Raw genomic sequence first — 24440 nt, 5'->3', positions numbered from 1 at the left:
AATGTAAAATATAAGATTTTTAAGGCTAATCCAGATCGAGATCTTTTAGTTGAATATGCACAGGACTTTAGTTGTTGTCGGTAGATCCTTGCTGAATTTCACTGTGTCCTTTTTGAAGTGGTTCATACAGCCTGTGATCCATGATGATTGTGGTTCATTTCAGAAAAAGGACTATGAACGAGTGATGAGAGCCCTTGACAGTCTCACCTCTATCAGAGAAATGTCCCAGGTAACTAACCCTAACCAGTCTCACCTCTATCAGAAAAATGTCCCAGGTAACTAACCCTAACCAGTCTCACCTCTATCAGAGAAATGTCCCAGGTAACTAACCCTAACCAGTCTCACCTCTATCAGAGAAATGTCCCAGGTAACTAACCCTAACCAGTCTCACCTCTATCAGAGAAATGTCCCAGGTAACTAACCCTAACCCTTGACAGCCTTTAACTCTCTTATGTGTTTAGGACCTAATTCCCCATGTCTCTCATCCTCTTCATCGTGTTTAGGACCGAATTCCCCATGTCTCTCATCCTCTTCATCGTGTTTAGGACCTAATTCCTCATGTCTCTCATCCTCTTCGTGTTTAGGACCTAATTCCTCATGTCTCTCATCATCTCCGATGTCTCCCCTGTGTGTGTGCTGCCCCTTTGTACCCATTGAGCCAGTGGAGTTAAATGAAGGTTGTTTCTCTACAGGCACCTTACCTGGAGATTAAGAGGCAGATGGACAAGCATGATCCTTTAGCTCACCCCTTACTGCAATGGTAAGAACCGCCTTACTGCCATGGTAAGAAACCCCTTACTGCAATGGTTAGAAACCCCTTACTGCCATGGTAAGAAACCCCTTACTGCAATGGTTAGAAACCCCTTACTGCCATGGTAAGAAACCCCTTACTGCCATGGTAAGAAACCCCTTACTGCCATGGTAAGAAACCCCTTACTGCCATGGTAAGAAACCCCCTTACTGCAATGGTAAGAAACCCCCTTACTGCCATGGTAAGAAATCCCTTACTGCCATGGTAAGAAACCCCTTACTGCAATGGTGAGAAACCCCCTTACTGCCATGGTAAGAAACTCCCTTACTGCCATGGTAAGAAACTCCCTTACTGCCATGGTAAGAAACCCCCTTACTGCCATGGTAAGAAACCCTTACTGCCATGGTAAGAAACCCTTACTGCCATGGTAAGAACCCCCTTACTGCCATGGTAAGAACCTCCTTACTGCCATGGTAAGAATTCCCTTACTGCCATGGTAAGAATTCCCTTACTGCCATGGTAAGAAACCCCCTTACTGCCATGGTAAGAACTCCCTTACTGCCATGGTAAGAAACCCCCTTACTGCCATGGTAAGAACTCCCTTACTGCCATGGTAAGAAACCCCCTTACTGCCATGGTAAGAAACCCCCTTACTGCCATGGTAAGAAACCCCCTTACTGCCATGGTAAGAAACCCCCTTACTGCCATGGTAAGAAACCCCCTTACTGCCATGGTAAGAAACCCCCTTACTGCCATGGTAAGAAACCCCCTTACTGCCATGGTAAGAACCCCCTTACTGCCATGGTAAGAAACCCCCTTACTTTATTTCCCCAATAAATCCATTTTCTTCCTGAAACAGCCTTAGATTTTGTGTCATGAGTCAGCAATCGAAAAAAGGTTTCCAAGTTGTTTTATGTTATTTATTCATTTCAGAGGCAAAAGGAGCAAAACCAATGATTCCGGCTGTTAGGCCATTGTCAGCCTGCAATTCAATCAGTAGTCAGAAACATTGACTGTCATATTGAATGTACAGTTAGACCAGGACATGAGACAGTGGATTGATACATTCAACAGAAGAGAAAGTGTGAATGACAGTTTAAGTATGTAACAACAGGTCAATCTAGCAGCTGGGAGGTATTGTATTGCAAACTGTTAATGTCTAATGTAACCCCCGTTTTGTTTTTCTCTCTAGGGTGATATCCAGTAACAGGTCACACATCGTCAAACTACCAGTTACCAGAGTGAGTTATCTGTGAGCTGCTCTGACAGCTGGTGCTTAAAGCTAGTGAGGGAGATAAGTGTTTCCAGTTTCAGAGATTTTTGTAGTTCGTTCCAGTCATTGGCAGCAGAGAACTGGAAGGAGAGACGACCAAATGACTTCATTCTATAAAATCAGCCTGTTTTAGGACTTCACAGGAACACCCAGAAACGACTTAACGCCGGACGAGAAAATACCAGCAGAGAGATATTACATCGTCTAGGGAGATTAAGATTAAGCCAGACTTAACCATACAGAGATATTACATTTGGGTTTTTTATTTTTTTATTTGTAGTTTTTCAGTAACTCTAGTTCTATCTAGTGGGGTGGCAGGTAGCCTAGTGGTTAGAGCGTTGGACTAGTAACCGGAAGGTTGCAAGATTGAATTCCCGAGTTGACAAGGTAAAAAATCTGTCGTTCTGCCCCTGAACAAGGCAGTTAACAAGGCTGTCATTGAAAATAAGAATTTGTTCTTAACTGACTTGCCTCGTTAAATAAAGGTTAAATACAATGTTAATAAAAACAGGCTGATTACAGAGTGAGGTCAGAAGACAGGCTGATTACAGAGTTGTGAAGAACAGAGAGAATAGAAAAGGAGAGAGTGAATGTGTGGTGTCCCAAATCGCACCCTATTCCCTATATAGTGCACTACTTTATACGACAGCCCTATTCCCCTATATAGTGCACTACTTTATACTACAGCCCTATTCCCTATATAGTGCACTACTTTATACTACAGCCCTATTCCCTATATAGTGCACTGCTTTATACTACTGCCCTATTCCCCTATATAGTGCACTACTTTATACTACAGCCCTATTCCCCTATATAGTGCACTACTTTATACTACAGCCCTATTCCCCTATATAGTGCACTACTTTATACTATAGCCCTATTCCCTATATAGTACACTACTTTATACTACAGCCCTATTCCCCTATATAGTGCACTACTTTATACTACAGCCCTATTCCCTATATAGTGCACTACTTTTTACCTGCTCTATATAGGGAATAGGGAGCCATTTGGTACACCTGTAAGTGTTGTGTCTCCTGTGTCTCTGTCACGACTGCAGCAGCTGAAGTTCATGCACACCACGCACCAGTTCCTTCTACTCAGCAGTCCTCCTGCCAAAGAGTCCAACTTCAGAGATGCCAAAAACCTCTTTGGGAGTACCTTCGCTTTCCAGTATGTTCCCTTTTTTTATTTTTTATATATATATATATATGTAGCAGAGGGGGTATAGTACAAAACCAGCTAACGTTGATAAACAACCAGAAATAACTAGATTTGTTGGGTCATTTTAAGAAAGATAAATATAGAGATGGGGTTTTTTTTTGGGTTGTCGAGTCGATTTAGACCATGCCCATTTCAAGTTTAACTATCGAAAAATAATATGTTATTTCAGGATATGTTGGTAAGGTTAGCTGGTCTTCCATTGTATTGTTCCCCCTCAGTACACATTAGTACACATCAGTACACATCATCATTCATATGCTCATGAAGGCACACAGTGCACTCAATGTTTTCAAGTATTATTTTTACACTTGTTTTAAATACTTCAATCGTACACTATGTTTCTGAAACATGTTTTTAAAATCACTGCTATTTTCAGTTAGAGAATAACTTTTATTTGATTAACACAGTAGATAATGTATTGGATAATTAATAATGACTTTTTCTCTCTTCAGTGGTTCTCACATAGAAAATTGGCACTCCATTTTGAGGAACGGTTTGGTGGTTGCATCCAACACAAGACTTCAGGTAAAAAAAAAATATATATATATATATATATATATACTGCTCAAAATAATAAAGGGAACACTTAAACAACACATCCTAGATCTGAATGAAAGAAATAATCTTATTAAATACTTTTTTCTTTACATAGTTGAATGTGCTGACAACAAAATCACACAAAAATAATCAATGGAAATCCAATTTATCAACCCATGGAGGTCTGGATTTGGAGTCGCACTCAAAATTAAAGTGGAAAACCACACTACAGGCTGATCCAACTTTGACGTAATGTCCTTAAAACAAGTCAAAATTAGGCTCAGTAGTGTGTGTGGCCTCCACGTGCCTGTATGACCTCCCTACAACGCCTGGGCATGCTCCTGATGAGGTGGCGGATGGTCTCCTGAGGGATCTCCTCCCAGACCTGGACTACAGCATCCGCCAACTCCTGGACAGTCTGTGGTGCAACGTGGCATTGGTGGATGGAGCGAGACATGATGTCCCAGATGTGCTCAATTGGATTCGGGTCTGGGAAACGGGCGGGCCAGTCCATAGCATCAATGCCTTCCTCTTGCAGGAACTGCTGACACACTCCAGCCACATGAGGTCTAGCATTGTCTTGCATTAGGAGGAACCCAGAGCCAACCGCACCAGCATATGGTCTCACAAGGGGTCTGAGGATCTCATCTCGGTACCTAATGGCAATCAGGCTACCACTGGTGAGCACATGGAGGGCTGTGCGGCCCCCCAAAGAAATGCCACCCCACACCATGACTGACCCACCGCTAAACCGGTCATGCTGGAGGATGTTGCAGGCAGCAGAACGTTCTCCACAGCGTCTCCAGACTCTGTCACGTCTGTCACGTGCTCAGTGTGAACCTGCTTTCATCTGTGAAGAGCACAGGGCGCCAGTGGCGAATTTGCCAATCTTGGTGTTCTCTGGCAAATGCCAAACGTCCTGCACGGTGTTGGGCTGTAAGCACAACCCCCACCTGTGGACGTCGGGCCCTCATACCACCCTCATGGAGTCTGTTTCTGACCGTTTGAGCAGACACATTCACATTTGTGGCCTGCTGGAGGTCATTTTGCAGGGCTCTGGCAGTGCTTCTCCTGCTCCTCCTTGCACAAAGGCGGAGGTAGCGGTCCTGCTGCTGGGTTGTTGCCCTCCTACGGCCTCCTCCACGTCTCCTGATGTACTGGCCTGTCTCCTGGTAGCGCCTCCATGCTCTGGACACTACGCTGACAGACACAGCAAACCTTCTTGCCACAGCTCGCATTGATGTGCCATCCTGGATGAGCTGCACTACCTGAGCCACTTGTGTGGGTTGTAGACTCCGTCTCATGCTACCACTAGAGTGAAAGCACCGCCAGCATTCAAAAGTGACCAAAACATCAGCCAGGAAGCATAGGAACTGAGAAGTGGTCTGTGGTCCCCACCTGCAGAACCACTCCTTTATTGGGGGTGTCTTGCTAATTGCCTATAATTTCCACCTGTTGTCTATTCCATTTGCACAACGGCATGTGAAATGTATTGTCAATCAGTGTTGCTTCCTAAGTGGACAGTTTGATTTCACAGAAGTGTGATTGACTTGGAGTTACATTGCGTTGTTTAAGTGTTCCCTTTATTTTTTTGAGCAGTGTATATTTTTTTAAATCCAATAATTGATTATCAGCCTTTTAAAAGCACAATCTGTGATTTCAACTGCCTGAGACAACTGTGTATGATATACTGTAGGTCTGAGTAAATGTAATAACCTTTCAAGACCTGAACACAAACAGTATTCACACCGTTACTAGAGCTGTGATGTATCGCAATATTTTTTTGCATGCCAAAAAATGAAAACATGAAGCAGACCAAAACGCCTTGGTCCTTTTATAAAGCTGCTGTATGTAATATATTGTTTGTATATATAGCCTGGATAATAAATACATGTAACTCTGGATACCAGCGTGTTTGCTACCAACATTAAGGCCGTTTTTCCTAAACAAGTTTAATCTGCTTTGTGTTTTGTCTCGCAATACTGGTATGGTCCTGGCCCTGTTGACTGGCTGGTATGGTCCTGGCCCTGTTGACTGGCTGGTATGGTCCCGGCCCTGTTGACTGGCTGGTATGGTCCCGGCCCTGTTGACTGGCTGGTATGGTCCCGGCCCTGTTGACTGGCTGGTATGGTCCCGGCCCTGTTGACTGGCTGGTATGGTCCCGGCCCTGTTGACTGGCTGGTATGGTCCCGGCCCTGTTGACTGGCTGGTATGGTCCCGGCCCTGTTGACTGGCTGGTATGGTCCCGGCCCTGTTGACTGGCTGGTATGGTCCCGGCCCTGTTGACTGGCTGGTATGGTCCCGGCCCTGTTGACTGGCTGGTATGGTCCCGGCCCTGTTGACTGGCTGGTATGGTCCCGGCCCTGTTGACTGGCTGGTATGGTCCCGGCCCTGTTGACTGGCTGGTATGGTCCCGGCCCTGTTGACTGGCTGGTATGGTCCCGGCCCTGTTGACTGGCTGGTATGGTCCCGGCCCTGTTGACTGGCTGGTATGGTCCCGGCCCTGTTGACCGGCTGGTATGGTCCCGGCCCTGTTGACCGGCTGGTATGGTCCCGGCCCTGTTGACCGGCTGGTATGGTCCCGGCCCTGTTGACCGGCTGGTATGGTCCCGGCCCTGTTGACCGGCTGGTATGGTCCCGGCCCTGTTGACCGGCTGGTATGGTCCCGGCCCTGTTGACCGGCTGGTATGGTCCTGTTGAGTGGCTGGTATGGTCCCGGCCCTACTGACTGGCTGGTATCGTCCCGGCCCTAACCGTTACCATACATATTTAAAATATGTTGCATATATTTAGCATGTTATCCCTGCAGACCGAACCCCTCTAATAGTTTGCTTGTCTGTCGGCAGCTCCATGGCGCCATCTACGGGAGTGGAATCTACATCAGCCCAATGTCAAGCATATCATTTGGTTACTCAGGTACCCAGAAAACCTATCTACAGGAACTTTTTAATTCATTTTAAAAAGTAGACTCAGCGAAATGACGTTACCACGAGCAGCACCGCAGATATTGAGATGAGCGAGATGCAAGACTTTGCTGTCAACACAGCCACACACACACAGTATCTGCACATGTACATGGGTTGGCTTTAAGGGGGGTTACAGTGTGGTAGCCAGGGCACTAAAACAGAGGGACAAGTTGAGCTTCTCGCTTCAACGCTCTTAGTAGTTACGGAAATTGACCCGCTATGCTATTTACTTTGTGCGTCTTGTCATATCGCTGAGCCTTTAATATGTGAATTACAAATTGTGTGACTGAGTCTGTCTTACCAGAGTAATTTAAAGTTACAATGTAACAGTTTAACTCTGCAGTATGTGAACCAAGACACTGTGGTCGACATGTTCTTTCTGCACAATAAAGTCAAGATGAATTACTCTCCTCTGTTTTTTTGAAAATGTGCTGTTTTTTTTCACACTGCCAGAGCATGAAAATGTTGCCCTGATTTGTTATTATAACATTTCTCCATTTAGGGATGAACAAAAAGCAGCAGAAAGTTACTTCGAAGGACGAAACTGCTACAAACAAGACCAACTTACAGGTAATCACAATGACATACCGCAAACTTCTGTACGGTACGGTGTTAAAACTGGTGTAAACTGGGGAAATGAACGTTATATTCACTAGAGTTGTGTCCTTTTGCAGTCAACAAAGAAAGGACAGCAGCCTCAGTTTTTGCAAAGTCGGAACCTGAAGTGCATAGCCTTATGTGAAGGTACGTATGTGCTCTCTGGGCTGGAGAAACCGCAGAACAGCCATGGAGACATTAACTGATAACACATACAGTGTCCTTCAGAATGTATTCACACCCCTGGACTTTTTCCACATTTTGTTTTGGTACAGTCTGAATTTAAAATGGATTACATTTAGATTTATTTTTTTTGTCACTGGCCTAAACACAATACTCATAATGTCAAAGTGGAATTATGTTTTTCGAAATGTGTACAAATTAATAAAAAATGAAAAGCTGAAATGTCTTGAGTCAATAAGTATTCAACCCCTTTTGTTATATCAAGCCTAAATAAGTTCAGGAGTAAAAATGTGCTTAACAAGTCACATAATAAGTTGCATGGACTCACTATGTGTGCAATAATAGTGTTTAACATGATACCTCATCTCTGTACCTCCCCACATACAATTATCTGTAAGGTCCCTCAGTCGAGCAGTGAATTCCAAACACTGATTTAACTACAAAGACCAGGGAGGTTTTTCCAATGCCTCGCAAAGGTCACCTATTGGTAGATGGGTAAAAAAATAAAATAAAAAGCAGAAATATAATATCCCTTTGAGCACGGTGAAGTTATTAACTACACTTTGGATGGTGTATCAATACACCCAGTCACTACAAAGATACAGGCGTCCTTCCTAACTCAGTTGCAGAAGAGAAAGGGGAACTGTTCAGGGATTTCACCACGAGGCCACTGGTGACTTTAAAACAGTTTGAGTTTAATGGCTGTGATAGGAGAAAACTGAGAATGGATCAACAACATTGTAGTTATTCCACAATACTAACCTCAATGACAAGAGAGAAAAGAAAGTAGCATTTGCAGAATAAAAGTATTCCAAAATATGCATCCTGTTTGCAACAAAGTAATACTGCCAAAATAAATGTTCCAAAGCCATTCACTTTTTGTCCTGAATATAAAGTGTTATGTTTGGGGAAAATCCAATACAACAATTTACTGAGTAACACTCCATATTTTCAAGCATAGTGGTGGCTGCATCATGTTATGAAATGCTTGTAATCATTAAGGACTGGAGTTTTTCAGGGTAAAAAAGTAACAGAATGGAGCTAAGCACAGGCCAAATTCTAGAGGAAAACCTGGTTCAGGCTGATTTCCACCAGACACTGGGAGATGAATTCACCTTTCAGCAGAACAATAACCTAAAACAAATTTAATATAATCCATTTTGAATTCAGGTTGTAACGCAACAAAATGTGGAGTTAGTGGCTATACTTTCTGAAGCCACTGCATGTGAACTCTATATTAATATATAGTTTATTTCCAAAATGCTATATCCACCAATTTTTCACATTTGACTTTTTCATCAGAAAGTATTGCTTTCCTGTGTGTACAATATTACTATTCACAGATTTTTTTTAAATTCACAATTTCAAATATGTATTCAAATGTTTTTTTCACAAAACGCTACAGATGTATGTAGGATCTGAATTTGAGCCAGTATGCTACGTCATGAAAATAATCCCGCAGCAACAGGAAATGTGAATTATAATTAAGGTTTGAATTTTTTTTTTGTTAAGGGCAAATTAAGTCTTACATTTTAAAGTGGAAATTATAACTCTAGAAGCCTTTTTAAACATTGAATACACAAGGTTGCATTTCCTACTGTGCAGTTAAATTTTCAGCAACACAAGTGATCAAATTCAAATCCTACATCTGTATTGATCCATTGTTCAGCTGGAATAGAATGTTTGTTTCCTGTATAATTGACTGTGATATGTGGTTATCTTAAGATGAATGTAAGTCACCCAGGATAAGCGCATCTGCTAAAAATAAATGTTTTGCATACAGATCTTATTACTGTATTGAATTGATAATTTTTTTTTTTTTTACAAATGTATTATTTGAACAGTTCTTTATTAAAACATGTAGTTATTTGTTACATTTGACTGTGTAAAACCTAGCAGTACTACTGATTTCTCAGAGTGAGGCGAATATACCGTATAGAATTTTGCCAAACAAAATGCTAATTTGTCTCTGAAAGTGATACGATTTTAAACAAACACAACTGTCATTGAACAACACCATGCCATGATTAGATTGTGGGGGAAAAAAATGCACAAGATTTAATTTCAGAATTTCTTTAAACAATAAATGCTAATTTACTAACATTTCTGAAAATTAATATATAGCATTTTGTTTTTGCAATAAACTCTTTATGTCCTCTTCCAGTAATCACATCCCCTGACCTGCACAAACATGGAGACATCTGGGTCGTTCCCAACACTGATCATGTCTGTACACGCTTCTTCTTTGTGTAAGTAGGCTTAAACAGTATCCCTTGCAGTAGTTATTGGACGGTATGCCCTTTATTGACATCCCTTACAGTGGTCTCCAATTCATCAAAGCAGACTAGGGGTTTGGGTAGAAGACTAGGGAGTAAGGTAGAGGACTAGGGGTTAGGGTAGAAGATTAGGGGTTTGGGTAGAAGACTAGGGGTTAGGGTAGAAGACTAGGGGTTAGGGTAGAAGACTAGGGGTTAGGGTAGAAGACTAGGGGTTAGGGTAGAAGACTAGGGGTTAGGGTAGGAGACTAGGGGTTTGGGTAGGAGACTAGGGGTTTGGGTAGGAGACTAGGGGTTAGGGTAGAAGACTAGGGAGTAAGGTAGAGGACTAGGGGTTAGGGTAGAAGACTAGGGGTTAGGGTAGAAGACTAGGGGTTAAGGTAGAAGACTAGGGGTTAGGGTAGAAGACTAGGGGTTAGGGTAGAAGTCTAGGGGTTAAGGTAGCTGACTAGGGGTTAGGGTAGATGACTAGGGGTTAGGGTAGCTGACTAGGGGTTAGGGTAGCAGAATAGGTGTTAGGGTAGAAGACTAGGGGTTAGGGTAGAAGACTAGGGGTTAGGGTAGAAGACTAGGGGTTAGGGTAGCAGACTAGGGGTTAGGGTAGAAGACTAGGGGTTAGGGTAGCTGACTAGGGGTTAGGGTAGCTGACTAGGGGTTAGGGTAGCTGACTAGGGGTTAGGGTAGCTGACTAGGGGTTAGGGTAGAAGACTAGGGGTTAGGGTAGAAGACTAGGGGTTAGGGTAGAAGACTAGGGGTTAGGGTAGAAGACTAGGGGTTAGGGTAGCAGACTAGGGGTTAGGGTAGCAGACTAGGGGTTAGGGTAGCAGACTAGGGGTTAGGGTAGCAGACTAGGGGTTAGGGTAGCAGACTAGGGGTTAGGGTAGCAGACTAGGGGTTAGGGTAGCAGACTAGGGGTTAGGGTAGAAGACTAGGGGTTAGGGTAGAAGACTAGGGGTTAGGGTAGCAGACTAGGGGTTAGGGTAGAAGACTAGGGGTTAGGGTAGCAGACTAGGGGTTAGGGTAGAAGGCTAGGGGTTAGGGTAGAAGACTTGGGTTAAAGGTCCTTTAAAGAAAATAGATGTTTAACAAAGAGGTTTGTTATTACAGAAATAATACATACCAGTATTTGATAATACTAGTGAATAAAGATTTACGTTTGACATTTTCCAAGAGTTTTATTAATAGCTAGAGTTCCCACAGGGAATTTGTTCTGGGTGTTGGTACTGAGACGTGGTGTTCTTGTGTGATTCTTCTGGTCCAGTTATGAAGATGGCCAAGTGGGGGATACGAGCATCAACACACAAGACGCTGGCATCCATCGAGAGATCCTACGAGTCATCGGCAACCAGACCGCCACCGGATGAACAACACAGCAATACTGCTGCCTCTCCTCCACCTCTCAGCTCAAAGCTGGATTTGTTTTGGAGCTGCGAAGGCCCGTCGTACAAAGTGTTTCCTTCCGCTCAACTTCAGAGAACACACAAACAACTTGAAAGTTTGAAATCCTCAAAGAAATAGCTACAGCGAAACCCCATCACACATATTTACAACTGAAACGCAACAGAACTCGAGGGAAAAACACAGTTTGCTAAGTTTCATAAATACTATGGAGAATCCTGTTTTTTCCTGAAGACACAGTACGTCTCTGTTTGACTTGATTGGGACGATTTCATTTTTGTAGAGAACATTTAAAACGGTAAAACTCTTTGGTGAATATTCTGAGACTTTTTGCTAGTAGATGTGGGACCTTTTCGGGGGAAAAATAACTAGGAAAAAGGTCCTTCCTGTCTAGGAAAAAGGTCTTTCCTGTTTAGGAAAAAGGTCCCATCCATCTGACCTGGTTTACTATAGAGTTGTACCTTTTTAAAGTACAATGTATACTGAAGATGTTGATATGCACTGTTTCTTAAGGTCATATATTTGTTCCAACAACTGGTTCATAACCTGAAAAACGACAACTTATTTTCCACTTGATTATGTTTGGTGTGTATGTATGTATGTACACACACACAGTACCAGTCAAAAGTTTGGACACACCAACTCATTCCAGGATGTTTCTTTATTTTTACTATTTTCTACATTGTAGAATAATAATAATCATGTTGAAACCAAAAGTGTTAAATTCATCAAAATATTTTATGAGATTCTTCAAAGAAGCCATCCTTTGCCTTGATGACATCTTTGCACACTCTTGGCATTCTCTCAACCAGCTTCACCTGGAATGCTTTTCCAGCAGTCTTGAAGGAGTTCCCACATATGCTGAGCACTTGGCTGCTTTTCCTTCACTCTGCAGTCCAACACATCCCAAACCATCTCAACTGGGTTGAGGTCGGGTGATTGTGGAGACCAGATCATCTGATGCAGCACTCCATCACTCTCCTTCTTGGTCAAATAGCCCTTACACAGCCTGGAGGTGTGTTGGGTCATTGTCCTGTTGAAAAATAAATGGTAGCTCCACTAAGCCCAAACCAGATGGGACGGCGTATCGCTGCAGAATGTTGTGGTAGCCATGCTGGTTAAGTGTGCCTTGAATTCTAAATAAATCACAGACAGTGTCACCAGCAAAGCACCATCACACCTCCTCCTCCATGCTTCACTGTGGGAACCACACATGCAGAGATCAACCGTTCACCTACTCTGCGTCTCACAAAGACACGGCGGTTGGAACCAAAAATCTCAAATTTGGACTCCAGACCAAAGGACTGATTTCCACCGGTCTAATGTCCATTGCTCGTATTTCTTGGCCCAATCTAGTCTCTTCTTATTGGTGTCCTTTAGTAGTGGTTTCTTTGCAACAATTAGACCATGAAGGTCTGATTCAAGCAGTCTCCTCTGAACAGTTGATGTTGAGATGTGTCTGTTACTTGAACTCAGTGAAGCATTTATTTGGGCTGCAATCTGAGCTGCAGTTAACTCTAATGAACTTATCCTCTGCAGCAGATGTTACTCTGGGTCTTCCTTTTCTGTGGCGGTCCTCATGAGAGCCAATTTTATCATAGTGCTTGATGGTTTTTGCAACTGCATTTGAAGAAACTTTCAAAGTTCTTGACATTTTCCGTATTCACTGACCTTCATGTCTTAAAGTAATGATGGACTGCCGTTTCTCTTTGCTTATTTGAGCTGTTCTTGCCAAATAGGTATTTTACCAAATAGGGCTATCTTCTGTATACCACCCCTACCTTGTCACAACAGAACTGATTGGTTCAAACGCATTAAGGAAAGAAATTCCACATTCACTTTTAACAAGGCATACCTGTCAATTGAAATTCATTCCAGGTGACAACCTCATGAAGCTGGTTGAGAGAATGCCAAGAGTGTGCAAAGCTGTCATGGCAAAGGATTTATTTAACACTTTTTTGGTTACTACATGATTCCATAGTTTTGATGTCTTCACTATTATTCTACAATGTAGAATAAAGAAAAACCCTTGAATGAGTAGGTGTGTCCAAACTTTTGACTGGTACTGTGTGTGTGTATGTATGTATATATATATATATATATATATATATATGTATGTATGTATATGTATATATGTATGTATATATATGATATGTATATATATGTATATATATATATATATATATATATATATATATATATATATATATATATATATATATATATATATAGTATTTCTGTGTGTATATATACATGCACACACACACACGTTATATTGTTAACCATTCCATGTAGACTGAGGCACACAGTAATATAATGAGTAGAATCGACATTAAGGCCAGGATTCAATCAGGACTGCGGATGATCCGCATTTTAGCGCAGTTGACATTTTAAAGGTAATTTCCCATTTGAGTCGACATCTGCAGCGTTTACTTAGGCCATCTCCTCGACCGTGGTAACATTGCCTTTACATGGTGCGTAGCCCAAAATGGCTGATCGGATTGAATTCCAACCCTGGTGTAAAGAGTTTTGACTGACATGTCGTCAACAAAAAATCAGCAGAAATGTATGCTGTGTTAATTTAGGAAGTAGATCAATTTCCTTCACATATCATATATATTGGTTTCTTCTCCTTTTTTATAAGGGGGTCAACTGGTTTACAATGGCAAAGACTTTGATTCCAGTCAAGAATTTATACATATTACAGTATGGATGTGTTCCATCTGCCAATTCAAATGTTACACGCACTTACCACTCACAACCAGTTTAACACCTATTTTCAAAAATAAAATAAAACATTTCAGATTGATATTTGTACTTTTGATTTAAAACTATGGGTGGATATATACTCGACACCCCAATTTAAAATGACATTTTAAATAGGTTCCTTTTGTTATGGGGCTTCTATACATATTAAGCATTGGTGTTTGCTGCTTGTTGTTTATATATATATTGCTGTGATTTTGATGACCAATCGAGAGCTCAGATTGATGTATATTAACCCTTGTGTTCACTGTAAATTATATATTTCTAAGAATGGATGTTAGTTTAAAGTAGACATTGGTCATAGAGGACACCGACCATTCTGTACACGATACAAGTCTTAAGTTTCCTAAGAAAACAGTACTGTAAACATGGCATATTTTTTTAATAAAACAAAATGAATGACTAATGATTTTACCATTTTAAATATATGTAAAGTTTATTGTAACAAATATAAACACCGACGGGGAGTTAATTAGCAACACATTGTTCATTGTATTCCATAATTCAGTGGCCAAATCACATTAATATGATTTAATAATAATATAGTTTTAATATCGGTCGTTGGACTAGTAATACGAACCTGACCAGTACATGTCAATATACAGTGAAGCACAGGTTTCGTGACTTAGTTTAAGATTCCAAAGACGTTTTGTTACTAATATTTTTCATAATCTGTACACTGACAATATAGGATATCTTGACATTTTTTCTGGCAGTGCCACAGTATCATGTATCTAATGAAAGGGTCTATTGTTGTAACTGGAAGCACATAATCAAGTGCACCAAGGGATGACATCATGAATATCAATACAAAAAATCATTAAAAAAAAAGGAACTCAAAAGTACAAACTTAAGTCAAATATTTCACAGGAAAAATGAATCAGTTGGAGATGAGCAATATGATGATCAGCAGTATTTATTTTGATCTCATCTGCTTTGTGACTTTCTTTTATCTGGATGTCTTTGTATTTTGGTTTAAAAAAAAAAAAAAAATTGTATTACGTTATTATGCTACTTAGCATTTGGTGCCTTATAGACATGAATTAATGATAATATAACAATACATACTGAATATATTGTCACAACAAGAAGGCCGAATATTTTCTGTATTGAGTTTTTATGGCTTTTTCTTTATTCTGCAAACGAATTCAGCTTTTTGGGGCTTTTTACAAGTTATGAAAATAGTAGCTTATGTACTTGTTTATGTTCAATAAACTAAAACTTGCTGAGAAACCACAATGTGTTAATTTCTTTACTCAGAATGGTTTCTGTGAGTGGGAGTTGGATGGAGATGGGGGAATGGGTCACGTCCTGACCAGTAATAGGGGTTATTTGTTATTATAGTTTGGTCAGGACGTGGCAGGGGGTGTTTGTTTTATGTGGTTTGGGCTATGTATTTAGGTAGAGGGGTGTTTGGTTTATGTGGTCCGGGGTTTGTTAGTCTATGTTCTATGTTAGTATATTTTCTATGTTCTATCTAGTCTTTTGTATTTCTATGTGTAGTTAATTGGGGTTGGACCTTCAATTGGAGGCAGCTGGTTATTGTTGCCTCTGAGTGTCCTATAATTAGGAGTTTGTGTTTCATGGGTTTTTGTGGGAGATTGTTCTTGTTTAGCTGTTTGCCTGACAAGACTGTCCAGTTCGTTTGTGTTTTGTATACGTTTATTGTGTTTTCCTTCTTCACCAAATAAAAAGAAGATGAGTATATATTTTCCCGCTGCGTCTTGGTCTTCCACACACGACACATGTGACAGAATCTCCCGCCAACCACGGACCAAGTAGCGGAGGAAGCAGCAACAGAAGGACTGTCGGGAATCATGGACATGGGAGGAAATTCTGGACGGGGCTGGACCTTGGCACCAGGCTGGGGAATATCGTCGCCCACCGGAGGAGATAGAGGCAGCCAAGGCGGAGAGGCGCTGGTATGAGGCTTTTATACGCGCCGATGGGGAAGCACGAGAGGCACCCCCAACATTTCTTTTGGGGGGGCACACGGGTAGTTTGGCGGGGCCAGGATTGAGCCGCAAGCCAACTCCCCGTGCTTATTATGGGAAGCAACTGGAGGAGAGCGCGCCGGAGTATGCGGAAGTGCGCACGATCTCGCCCGTGCGCACGCACTGTCCGGTGCGAGCATTCCCAACCCCTCGCAAGTGCCGTGCTAGAGTAGGCATCCAGCCTGGAAGGAGGATGCCTGCACAACGCATCTGGCCACCAGTGCGCCTCCTAGGCCCAGGCTACCCTACGCCTGCTCTACGCACGGCAGCCATCAGGCCTCTGCACAGCCCAGTTCGCCCTGTACCCGCAGTCCGCTTATGCAGGGCTGCTATTTCCATCCAGCCAGGACGGGTTGTGCGAGAGGTGCGCTCCAGACCTCCAGTACTTACCCATGGCCCGGTATATCCAGTTCCTGCTTCTCGTGCTGACCCTGAGGTGTGTAGTCTGGCGTCTCCTAAACCAGCACCACGCACCAGGCTTCCAGTGCGTCAGCCCAGTCCAACTCGTCCTGTTCCTGCTCCCCGCACTAGCCCTGAGGTGCGTGTCCCCAGTCTGGTACCTCCACTACCAGCCCCACGCATTAGGCTTCCAGTGCGACAGCCCAGTCCCAGTCCAGAGTGTCCGGCAACAGTACCTCGTCCAGCGTGTCCGGCAACAGTACCTCGTCCAGCGTGTCCGGCAACAGTACCTCGTCCAGCGTGTCCGGCAACAGTACCTCGTCCAGCGTGTCCGGCAACAGTACCTCGTCCAGCGTGTCCGGCAACAGTACCTCGTCCAGAGTGTCCGGCAACAGTACCTCGTCCGGAACAGAATGAGACGGCCTACAGTCCGGCACCGAGTGAGACGGCCTACAGTCCGGCACCGAGTGAGACGGCCTACAGTCCGGAGCTCCCAGAGCCCAGTCCAGGGTCTTCAGTGACTGGCCTCAGGCAGAGGTATTCAGTGGGGTGGACTGGTCAGGTAGGGGATTAAGGCCTGAGCCTAAGCCACCTCCACTGTAGGAGGTTTGGGGAGGGGGGGTGTAGCACGGGAGCCGTCGGTGACGGCAGCCACCCTCCCTTCCCTCCCTTTTGTAAGGAGTTTATTTTTGTTTTGGGGGTTATTTGTGGTTATTTGTGTGAGGTGCATCTGGGGTCTGCACCTTTGGGTGGGGGTACTGTCATGTCCTGACCAGTAATAGGGGTTATTTGTTATTATAGTTTGGTCAGGACGTGGCAGGGGGTGTTTGTTTTATGTGGTTTGGGATATGTATTTAGGTAGAGGGGTGTTTGGTTTATGTGGTCCGGGGTTTGTTAGTCTATGTTAGTATATTTTCTATCTAGTCTTTTGTATTTCTATGTGTAGTTAATTGGGGTTGGACCTTCAATTGGAGGCAGCTGGTTATTGTTGCCTCTGATTGAGGGTCCTATAAGGTTTTTGTGGGAGATTGTTAGTATGTGTTACTTATGCTGGTTGCCATCTCGTTAGTGGTAAGATGTTTTTTCTGTGCTGGCCCAGGTGATATTTACGAGTGACTAGCCCAGTGCTCTAGTTGTCTTGAGAGATTTGGAGGGTTAACACCTTTTAGTTGGCGCTCCCTGTGTGATTTCTAGACAAACATTCCTTTGTCTGATCTTCCCTGTTTTTGTTTTGTTTTGTTCACCTTTTTGGTTTGTTTCCTGTCTTTAAGTTTGGTGTGGCCTTTTTTTTTGCCTCTTGGGCAGATCTAATGGGTGCTCATGGTGGGTGTCGTTAGCATGGTGGGTGTTGTTAGCATGGTGGGTGTCGTTAGCATGGTGGGTGTCGTTAGCATGGTGGGTGTTGTTAGTTTTCCAGTTGTTGATGCTAGTCATCTTTCAGTGGACACGCCCATGAGTGTCTTCCAGAACCCCTCCTAAAAACCTGTTTTGTTCTGATTATCAGTGACTGTTAAGTTCCCCTTCTGTTTCAGTGACATTATTTGGTTTTCTTGTTGGGGAACATAACAATCTTTATTTCACAAATGTAATATCAGTAAAACATGCATTAACCTAAAGCAGCTTTTTCTTCATTCTTGCATATCGGTAGTTGCGAGACATGCAGATAGAGATGTCAATAGATTCCTTTGACCTTCAGTTCATCCTGTAGACGTCTCAGGTAGTCAGGGTCAGGGTAACCATAGCTGGGAAACCATGGATACAAAAAACAACAAAAAACCTTAAGTTCATAACTACTGTCCCTCTTTTGAGTTTGTACTTCCTATAATGGAATATAAGGAAACGCTTCAATCTTGCAGATCTAATGCAGTATGATGCCGTCATAATGCATTGAAAGACATGCTATTAGAATGTATAACCCCTTTATAATTAAGCAATAAGGCCCAGCGGGTGTGGTATATGGACAATATAGAAGGTTGGTGGCACCTTAACCTCTTGGGGCTATGTGGGACGCTAGCGTGCCACCCGTGGTGCACCCTATCAACAGCAGGTGCATTTCAAGAGCGGCAAATTTGAAACCAAATAAATGTCAAAATTCTAATTTTTCAAACATACAACTATCTTACACCCTTTGAAAGATAAACATCTCCTTAATCTAACCACGTTGTCCGATTTCAAAAAGGTTTTACGGCGAAAGCATAAAGTTAGATTATGTTAGGAGAGTACATTGACAATAGCTGTGTGTAATGTTTTGTCAATTCAAAGCCAGGCGTCACCAAAACCATAAAACCAGCTAAAATGATGCACTAACCTTTTACAATCTCCATCAGATGACACTCCTAGGACATTATGTTAGACAATGCATGCATTTTTAGTTCTATCAAGTTCATATTTATATCCAAAAACAGCGTTTTACTATGGCGTTGATGTTCAGGAAATCGTTTCCCTTCAATAACCGGCAGTCAAGTCAGCACCACAAATTAAATAATTAAAATTAGAAAACATTCGTAAAATATTATATTGTCATTTAAAGAATTATAGATTTACATCTCTTGAACGCAATTGACTTGCCAGATTTAAAAATATCCTTACTGGGAAATCACACTTTGCAATAATCTGAGCACTGCGCCCAGAAAAATACGCTTTGCGATACAGACAAACAGCCATGTTGGAGAGATCTAAAATCGAAAATACTATGTAAATAATCCATTACCTTTGATTCTCTTCATCAGATGTCACTTCCAGGAATCCCAGGTCCATAACGAATGTAGTTTTGTTCAAAAAAGCTCATCATTTATGTCCAAAAAGCTCTGTGTTGTTAGCACATGATCTAAGCCCGCCGGACTTCACTTCATGAACGAGGGGAAAAAATATATTTACGTTCGTTCAAACATGTCAAACGTTGTATAGCATAAATCATTAGTGCCTTTTTTAACCAGAACATGAATAATATTCAAGGTGGACGAATGCATTCTCTTTTAAAACGTTTTGGAACAAGGGTACCCAACATGACCTCGCGCGCCAGAGTCTAATCGGCCATCACCGTTCCAAGGCTCTTGTTCGGTCAGATCTCATAGTAGAAGATTCAAAACACTTTGTAAAGGCTGGTGACATCTAGTGGAAGCAATAGGAAGTGCCAAAACATTAATCAGCCCCTGTGTGTTTCAATGGCATTGGCTTAAAGGTAATTCAACACATCAGGTATCCACTTCCTGTCAGAAAATGTCTCAGGGTTTTGCCTGCCAAATGAGTTCTGTTATACTCACAGACACCATTCAAACAGTTTTAGAAACTTTAGGGTGTTTTCTATCCATATATAATAAGTATATGCATATTCTAGTTACTGGGTAGGATTAGTAACCAGATTAAATCGGGTACGTTTTTTTATCCAGCCGTGAAAATACTGCCCCCTAGCCCCAACAGGTTAATTGGGGAAAACGGGCTTGTGGTAATGGCTGGAGCGAAATACATGGAATGGTATCAAATACATCAAACATATGGTTTCCATGTGTGTTTGATTACATTCCATCCGCTCCGTTCCAGCCATTATTATGAGCCAGGCTCCCCTGGGCGATTTACCACCACGCAACGCGGGGTGCCTGGACACAGCCCTTAGCCGTGGTATAATGGCCATATACCACAAACCCCCGAGGTGCCTTATTGCTATTATAAACTGGTTACCAATGTAATTAGAACAGTAAAAATACATGTTTTGTCATAGCCTTGGTATTTGGTCTGATATACCACGGCTGTCAACCAATTAGCATTCAAGGATCGGACCACCCAGTTTATAATGTCTTGTAATTAGCTCATTATGCGTGTAAGTCATGCATTACAATATGTAACCATTCTACAGAATGGAGTGCATCCATCCATACTATACTCACCAACTGGTGCCTCCGCTTCTGGAGGTTTTATGGTGGATATCGTTCCACGTGACCATGTTTTCCATGCCTGTGGTGGAAGATCGGCCAATAGTGAACGTGAGTCGCTGGTCGAAGGCCCTCTTCAGGAGAGCCAGAACATTCCTGCCCTCTGAGGAATCTGGGAGATACGCTGTACGTGACACACTCTGGTAAGTCTGACCCGGGTTGGGATGCTCCTCCTAATGTGACCAAGTCAGTAATAGTATAACATAAGAGGATAGACTGTGATCAAGGCTTTGTGTAGATTTGCACATCTTGATCATGTAAAAGGATGGGTGCTTGGGATGCAAGGTGATTAGTAGAATCTGTGATTCTGGGCATCGCCTCGGTGAAGGAAGGACATTCGCTAGGAAGGATGAAAACTAGGAAGGACATTCGCTAGGAAGGAGGAAGGATGAAAACTAGGAAGGATGAAAACTAAGAAAGATGAAAAATAGGAAGGATGAAAACTAGGAAGGACATTCGCTAGGAAGGATGAAAACTAGGAAGGACATTCGCTAGGAAGGATGTAAAACTAGCAGTGCTGTGCATTTTATGTGCCCATGGTAGAATAGTGGCTTTGTATGTAGTTTGTATGCTTAACTTGCTTACCTTCTGTATTCCACTTGGAATGTGGTACTGAATCACGATTGTTCCATACTTCTCATATCCAGACAAAGAAGACTTTTCCTTAGTAGTAGTCATAGTACCTCCCTTTGGCTGCGTCCCCTTCAATTCCCCATAGACTGCCCCACAGGTTGGACAGACAGGTTTGGTCTTGAACGCCTTCTCCACACACCTTCTACAGAACGAGTGTTTACATTCCAACGTCTTCTTTTTGTTCTCTTTAATGGTTTCCAGACAAATCGGACATGACTCTTCTTCCTCGTCCGACTGTTTGTTGTGTGTCGTACCAGAGGTCCGGGCTCTAACTCTCTGGGGTGTCAGGGAACGTTGTGACGTCACAGCGGCACTGGAACAGAGAAAATCCTCCAATATCACAATATGCATGTAGCGCCCTGTCACTGTCATTTTGTCTTTACCGGGGGTTCCTTCAATCAAAAGTTCTGGAAACTGTCCCTGCAAGCTTTTGTAGTATTGTGGATCCAAACTGTAAGTCTTCACTTTCAGATCTGTAGCGAGTCTCTGATAGAATGTGACAAAGCGCTCTCTGGCGAAATGAACCCGAACCGGGTATTTTATGCGGCTTTGAAAAGTCACCACCATTTTGTCATGAGGTTTATGAATTAAGACGTCTTCCCCTTGGATTCTCTTCAGCTCCTTTGAGCATCTCTGTTGGATAAAGTCCCAAACGGCTCCAACTATCGCCACTGGTTTCACTGGAGTAGGTGACCGAGGACGCTGTTGGTGATGAAGAGGACTATCTCTGAGATTGGGGTCAACATATCTGTCTAGACTTGACATCTTCACAAACAGGTCCTCTATTTTGTCAAATGATCCCTGCACTTCGTAACACAAGTCTCCTGTAACACGGATACCACATTCAGTGAGAATGTCCTTCACCCGGTTAGGCTCTTTGAACGTGTTTGGATCTACAATGAGAGTAACATCTGAAAACACCTGAAAAACATCAAGGGTTCAGCAAGTTCAATATGTAAATGAGTGTGACATAAATAGCAAAATGACAGATGGTTCATTATTAGGCCTAAATGCTGGTTTCTGACCAAAACCTGCACTGTAAAATACATCTAGTTGTTCCAACTAAATATTATTAAATAACTGATTCCACAGCCTTTAAAAAAAAAAAAAAAATGTAACTCAACTTTTCGGTCAAAGTGTTACCTGAACTTAACATTTTCTTTTTGCAAAAATTCAGTCATCTTAATAAAAAAATGTGTTCACTCAAATTGTCTCATATGTTCATTCAATTAGAAATGAACCATTTGGGCATCTTACCAACAAACAACAAAGGCTATGGACATAAGAGGCAGAGTTACAAAGAAAAAGTAATATCTCAGACTGGCCAATAAAAAGAAAAGATTAAGATGGGCAAAAGAACACAGACACTGGACAGAGGAACTCTGCCTAGAAGGCCAACATCCCGGAGTCACCTCTTCACTGTTGACGTTGAGACTGGACAGAGGAACTCTGCCTAGAAGGCCAGCATCCCGGAGTCGCCTCTTCACTGTTGACGTTGAGACTGGTGTTTTGCGGGTGCTATTTAATGAAGCTGCCAGTTGAGGACTTGTGAGGTGTCTATTTCTCAAACTAGACACTCTAATGTACTTGTCCTCTTGCTCAGTAGTGCATTAGCTAACACAACGTACCATTGGAACACAGGAGTGATGGTTGCTGATAATGGGCCTATGTAGATCAGCCGTTTCCAGCTACAATAGTCATTTTACAACATTAACAATGTCTACACTGTATTTCTGATCAATTTGATGTTATTTTAATGGGCAAAAAAAGTGCTTTCTTTCAAAAACAAGGACATTTCTAAGTGACCACCAAACTTTTGAACGGTAGTGTATATGTTAAAAGCACTTTGTGTGTGTAACCAGTGCTTGACTTGGACTGAAATAGATGCCGGTATTCATTTTGGGTGCCGGTACTGTTTATATTTAGGTGCAGGATCTCCACAATACTTTTCAGCTAATATTCTATAAGAGAAACGGGAACTCAAGCAGTAGAACATTTGAGGTGCCGGTACTTGGCTTTCGGTGAGCTCCTGCCCAAGTCAAGCACTGTGTGCAACCAGTTACCTTTTTTTGGTTAAGATGCACCAAATAATAATGTATCGTTTTATGAACCAACACATCATTTTAAATTGACTGAATTTTTGCCAAATTTTCTCAAATTGGAGCTAAATTTGGCCTAACTAAATATTTTTAGTTCAGGTAACACTTGGCCCAAAACGTTGAGTATAGAAAGAAGAAAAAAATGGCTGAAACTAGTTACTTAATAATAACTAGTTGAAACAACTAGATGTGGGTTTTTTCTTCTACAGTGTGACTAAAACTGGTTGCCACCTGCATTTTGATTAACTACAGCCTATCATGAGGCAATATGCCTGGGCTGGGTTTCCCAAAAGCATGGTAGCACTAAAATCAGATTTCCTCCATTTAGTTTCAATGGAATTAAGTTGATATTTGTGCTACGATGCTTTTTGCGAAACCATTTCGATCTACCATAGAGATCGAAAGCCAAAACTGACTCAAATCCGCATTGCCAAGTATGCTGACTCAACAACGTCGACTGTAAAGTACTCTTGTGTATAATTTGGGAATAATCCGATTACATAATGAGTGAATTGAAATGTAATGAGCAAGTTTAAATGCGTTTGAACTATAAATACTATTTAATATAGTCTAGATTAAAATGTTGTTTTGTCCTTCATTTTATTTTTTAGGGTACACATACATACCTCTTTCAATGATGCATTTGCCATGGTGCAAGTATGTTGTTGTGCGTCCTTCGTTGCTATGAGGTAGAGTCAACTAACTTTCCTGTTCCCGGGGTCGCTAAATCTAGTTCTGCGGTATATAGGAACAAATTATCTAGACTATATTGTCTTTTCCGAAGTAATCTATTTGATCGATGTTCGTCGTTTTATTCTTGAGTCGCATTCAGCATTTTTCGAATTTCAAACCGATCCTTAAACTGGCCAATCTTTTTTAGTTTCGTTTTTCATAAAGAGGAGTGAACTCTTGTGTTTTTCCCGTATCAGCTGCTTCTCTTCTCCCTCTAGAGGACAGTACAACACTGTGTATGTTCTCTTCACAGAGACGCCACTACCTTTCTTTAAGCAAGATGGTGCTCTACTCCACAAAAGTGACAGCAGGTATCATCATTTCTATTTACACTGTGATCATATTTGTTTAACATTGCTTTCATTGATTATTTCGTCGATGTTCTACAACGCTAAATCACACAGCCTTACACATGTTTTAAATTCAGGTAAAGATAGTTGGTATATTAGATTGGCTAGAATTGAATGTAATTTGGATAAACCAGCATCCACAAACAAACCATCACCCGAAACTATATTTCATGATCTGTATGAGAGTTTTTCTTTTTTTAGTCTTTTTTTTTTAGTAATCAAATCTGATAAACCCGCAATATTGGCAACACTGAGGGACAGAGATCTGTATGCAAATCAGCTGTTTTGGTGACACACTTTTTCTATTCTGGCCGGTAATGATATGGTGCTCTC

The 24440-nt window shown here is 42.1% G+C and overlaps 2 protein-coding genes across 3 annotated transcripts in view; one reads left to right on the top strand and one right to left on the bottom strand.

The window, feature by feature from the left end:
• LOC106570930 (protein mono-ADP-ribosyltransferase PARP8) overlaps positions 1 to 12028 on the top strand; it is a 76911-nt gene extending 64883 nt beyond the window's left edge. Inside the window, exons 18-27 of the mRNA XM_045695428.1 lie at positions 164 to 229; positions 693 to 760; positions 1944 to 1992; positions 3085 to 3197; positions 3701 to 3773; positions 6632 to 6701; positions 7254 to 7321; positions 7426 to 7495; positions 9696 to 9780; positions 11069 to 12028. Of these exons, the coding sequence (XP_045551384.1) occupies positions 164 to 229; positions 693 to 760; positions 1944 to 1992; positions 3085 to 3197; positions 3701 to 3773; positions 6632 to 6701; positions 7254 to 7321; positions 7426 to 7495; positions 9696 to 9780; positions 11069 to 11171 (765 nt within the window). The 3' untranslated portion in view covers positions 11172 to 12028. The remainder of the gene's footprint in view (positions 1 to 163; positions 230 to 692; positions 761 to 1943; positions 1993 to 3084; positions 3198 to 3700; positions 3774 to 6631; positions 6702 to 7253; positions 7322 to 7425; positions 7496 to 9695; positions 9781 to 11068) is intronic.
• A 5364-nt stretch (positions 12029 to 17392) lies between these two features.
• On the bottom strand, positions 17393 to 23924 carry si:dkey-3h3.3 (RING_Ubox and Deltex_C domain-containing protein). Of its 2 annotated transcripts, none has more exons than XM_014143521.2 (4): positions 23652 to 23924; positions 20879 to 21847; positions 20249 to 20466; positions 17393 to 18106 (listed from the first exon to the last, which is right to left on the bottom strand). In XM_014143521.2, exons 1-4 carry the CDS (start codon positions 23673 to 23675, stop codon positions 18037 to 18039), a joined length of 1281 nt encoding a protein of 426 aa, XP_013998996.2. In that variant the 5' UTR covers positions 23676 to 23924; the 3' UTR covers positions 17393 to 18036. The 2 variants fall into 2 exon arrangements, with proteins under 2 accessions (XP_013998996.2, XP_013998997.2); XM_014143522.2 differs by lacking the exon at positions 17393 to 18106 and adding an exon at positions 19383 to 19475.
• Positions 23925 to 24440: the final 516 nt, after the last annotated feature.

The sequence above is a fragment of the Salmo salar genome, chromosome ssa15, assembly GCF_905237065.1.
Source record: "Salmo salar chromosome ssa15, Ssal_v3.1, whole genome shotgun sequence".
NCBI classification, from domain to species: Eukaryota; Metazoa; Chordata; class Actinopteri; order Salmoniformes; family Salmonidae; genus Salmo; species Salmo salar.
The sequence above is the reverse complement of the archived record's forward strand: the minus strand, read 5'-3'. Positions and strand labels throughout refer to the sequence as shown.